The sequence below is a fragment of the Cebus imitator genome, unplaced genomic scaffold (assembly GCF_001604975.1).
Source record: "Cebus imitator isolate Cc_AM_T3 unplaced genomic scaffold, Cebus_imitator-1.0 Scaffold103, whole genome shotgun sequence".
NCBI classification, from domain to species: domain Eukaryota; kingdom Metazoa; phylum Chordata; class Mammalia; order Primates; family Cebidae; genus Cebus; species Cebus imitator.
Genome location: NW_016107418.1, coordinates 2,976,245 through 2,980,115, shown reverse-complemented (window position 1 = coordinate 2,980,115; position 3,871 = coordinate 2,976,245). Strand labels below are relative to the sequence as shown.

General features: G+C 38.0%; 1 protein-coding gene across 1 annotated transcript in view; it reads left to right on the top strand.

Annotated features, from left to right (window-relative positions):
- PAN3 (poly(A) specific ribonuclease subunit PAN3) overlaps positions 1-3,871 on the top strand; it is a 161,306-nt gene that overhangs the window by 146,065 nt on the left and 11,370 nt on the right. Inside the window, exons 16-17 of the mRNA XM_017537465.2 lie at positions 609-636; positions 867-931. Coding sequence (XP_017392954.1) covers positions 609-636; positions 867-931 — 93 coding nt within the window. The remainder of the gene's footprint in view (positions 1-608; positions 637-866; positions 932-3,871) is intronic.

Here is a 3,871-nt window from a genome sequence, read left to right as displayed (position 1 = left end):
TACAGTGGCTCTATCTCGGCTTACTGCAACCTCTGCCTACTGGGTTCAAGTGATTCTCCTGCCTCAGCCTCCCAAATATCTGGGAATTATAGGCACACACCACCACACCCAGCTAATTTTTGTATTTTTAGTAGAGAAGGGGTTCACCATGTTGGCCACGCTGGTCTCGAGCTCCTGAGCTCAAGTGATTCTCCTGCCTCTGCCTCGCAGAGTACTGGTATTACAGGTGTGAGCCACCATGCCTGGTTAGTAAAGAGTGTAATTAAAAGAATGAACACATTGGTGGCGCGTACCTGTAATCCCAGCAATTTGGGAGGCTGAGGCAGGAAAAGCGCTTAAATCCGGGAGGCAGAGGTTGCCATGAGCCAAGATCGTGCCATTACACTCCAGCCTGGACAAAAGCGAAACTCTGCCTGAAAAAACAAAAAAGAATGTACACATAACTTGCATCTGTGTATATAAATAGATACAGAATAATAATTGTACTAAATATCATGCCTTATTTGCTAAGATTGCAGATTTTTTTTTTTTTTTTTTTTGGCACTGAATGTTTGGTATTTTAATTTCTTATGTCCTTTGGACACTCTCTTTTCATGGCTTTGCTACAGTCATGTGACAGAAATCTTGGTTTCGCATGTGAGTTACTTTTCCAATTCCTATAGACAGCTCCATAATCTTCTTGAGTACTATTATGAAATGAAATGGACATGTTGTGTTTGTTTAAAAGTATAACCAAAAGATGGGGATGTTAGGATTTATTGTTTAGAGGTAATATTGGTGCAGGTTACTAGTTTTTGTAAATTTTGGCTTTTATATTCAGTAATCTGGAACATTAACAGTTTTTCTCTTTTTAAAATGTTTTATAGGAGGTTCAAAATGGAAGACTGTTTAGGCTCCTAGCAAAATTGGGAACAATCAATGAGAGGCCGGAGTAAGGATTTACAGTATTTTACAGTATATTTTTAATCAAGAGCATTATTTTACATAATAAGAATACATATGCCTGGTTTTATTTGGAAAAAGAAAAATTCTCATGTGAAGTGACCTTAAGATTGTGTTATCTGTTAGGGTGCTATTTTTAACCACAGCCTAGATGTGGGAGTGTCCTCATGAATTTTACATATATACGTACAGAAAATACACTGTTAGAAATCTCTTGTGGTTTGCACATGAGGAAACATTTTATGATTAATACTACCTCTGCTTTATCTTCTTTTTGAGGAAAAAGTTTCATACCAGTTTACCCTGGTCAGTTTGGAGACTTGAGAAACATCAAACTGTTCCATGCCTCTTACCTTCTTTCTATTAAAGTACGCTTTTGTTTGTTTTTTGAGACAGAGTTTCACTCTTGTTGCCCAGGCTGGAGTGCAGTGGTATGATCTTGGCTCACCACAACCTCTGCCTCCTGGGTTCAAGTGATTCTCCTGCCTCAGTCTCCTGAGTAGCTGGGATTACAGGCTTGGTTGATCAGGCTGGTCTCGAACTCCTGACCTCAGGTGATCTGCCCACCTCAGCCTCCCAAAGTGCTGGGATTACAGGCATGAGCCACAGTGCCTGGCCTAAAGTACACTTTTTGTAGCTGTCATATCAGTGACATTGGAAAGGCATCACCATTTTACACTATTTGTCATTTAGTTCCACCTCATTTGTAAGTTAAAGTTAACCATATATACGTAAGCAGAGTTGATGTTTGTACTATATAGCTGTCAAAGACAGGTAGAACAGAATATGCAGTTATCATTTTTTAATTATACTTTAAGTTTTTGGGTACATGTGCAGATTGTGCAGGTTTATTACATAGGTATACACATGCTTTGGTGGTTTGCTTCATCCATCACCTCATCATCTACATTAGGTATTTCTCCTAATGCTATCTCTCTCCAATCCCCCCCACCTGCTGCTATCCCTCCCCAAACCCCTCCACCCCCCGACTGGCCCCAATGTGTGATGTGCCCTTCCCTGTGTCCATGTATTCTTAGTATTCAACACCCACTTATGAGTGAGAACATGCAGTGTTTGGTTTTTTGTTCTTGTGTCAGTTTGCTGAAAATGATGTTTTCCAGCTTCATCCAAGTCCCTGCAAAAAGGACATGAACTCATCCTATTTTAGGGTTGCATAGTATTCCATGGTGTTTATGTGCCACATTTTCTTTATCCAAAATATCTTTGGTGGGCATTTGGGTTGGTTCCAAGTCTTTGTTATTATAAACAGTGCTGCAGTAAACATACGGGTGCATGTGTCTTTATAATAGAATGTTTTGTAATCCTTTGGGTATATACCCAGTAATGGGATTGCTGGGTCAAATGGTATTTCTATTTCTAGATCCTTGAGGAATCGCCACACTGTCTTTACACTCCAACAGACAGTGTAAAAACATTCCTATTTCTCCACATCCTCTCCAGCATCTGTTGTCTCCTGATTTTTTTTTTTAATGATCGTAGTTCTAACTGTCGTGAGATGGTATTTCAATGTGGTTTTGATGTGCATTTCTCCAATGACCAATGATGTTGAGCTTTTCTTTCATATATTTGTTGGCTGCATAAATGTCTTCTTTTGAAAAGTGTCTGTTCATATCCTTCGCTCACTTTTTGATGGTGTTTTTTTTTTTTTTCTTGTAAATTTGTTTAAGTTCTTTGTAGATTCTGGTTATTACCCTTTTGTCAGATGGGTAGATTGCAAAAATTTTTTCCCATTCTGTTGGTTGCTAGTTCACTCTAATGATCGTTTCTTTTGCTGTGCAGAAGCTCTTAAGTTTAATTAGATCCCATTTGTCTATTTTGGCTTTTGTTGCCATTGCTTTTGGTGTTTTAGTCATGGAGTCCTTGCCTATGCCTTTGTCCTAACTGGTAATGCCTAGGTTTTCTTCTAGAGTTTTTATGGTGTTAGGTCTTATGTTTAAATCTTTAATCCATCTGGAGTTAATTTTTGTCTAAGGTGTGAGGAAGGGACTCAGTTTTAGCTTTCTGCATATGGCTAGCCAGTTTTCCCAACACCATTTATTAAACAGGGAATTCTTTCCCCAATTGCTTGTTTTTGAAAGGTTTGTCAAAGATCAGATGGTTGTAGATGTGTGACGTTACTTCTGAGGCCTCTGTTCTGTTCCATTGGTCTAGAATTTGCAATTATTATGACTATAGTGTAGGCTACGTTACAGGAATGTTTAATTTGTTAATAAGAGATAGGTGATAGATAAATACTATTACTTGAGGGATTTTCTTTTTTTGGACCATGAAATTCAAGTCCGCTTGCTTTCTTCAAAGTGAAAAGACTGGTTTAGAGTTTTTCCCTAATAATTTTTCTAAATGAAGAGAACATAACAATATATGTTAAACCATTTTTAGAAAACTCTTCTAGCTGTTTCTTCTAGTATTTATTTCTTTACTTTAAAATGTATGTTTATAGTCCTATTCTTGGTTTTTCCCCTCAATATATCATTCAGCTAATGACGCACACACACACACACACGAGTTGAATCTGTGTTCAGTGTTACATAACACCTTTCCATATAGCCAAAAATAGGTAACCTATCAGTTCCTTTTTTCCCTCCCACTTAGAGAATTGGCCCTGGATTCTCTGTCCTTCCTGCTTCTGTCTGGGCTGGTTACACTTTAAGCCCGCATGTGCTCACACTTTAGAACTACAACTTCCCTTCATTATTATCTGGGAATTCTCATTGTCTCTCTCTTAGTGTTGGATGCCCTATTTTCTCACGTTTTTCCTTGGTTTATTATTATTACTTTTTTACTTAGTGGAGCATGTCCTTGTAGCTTCCTGGAAAAAGTGAGCTTTTTTAGTCTTGCACGTCTGAAAATGGCATTATTCTACTTTCACACGTTATTACTGTGAATGCATGTAAAATTCTAGATTATC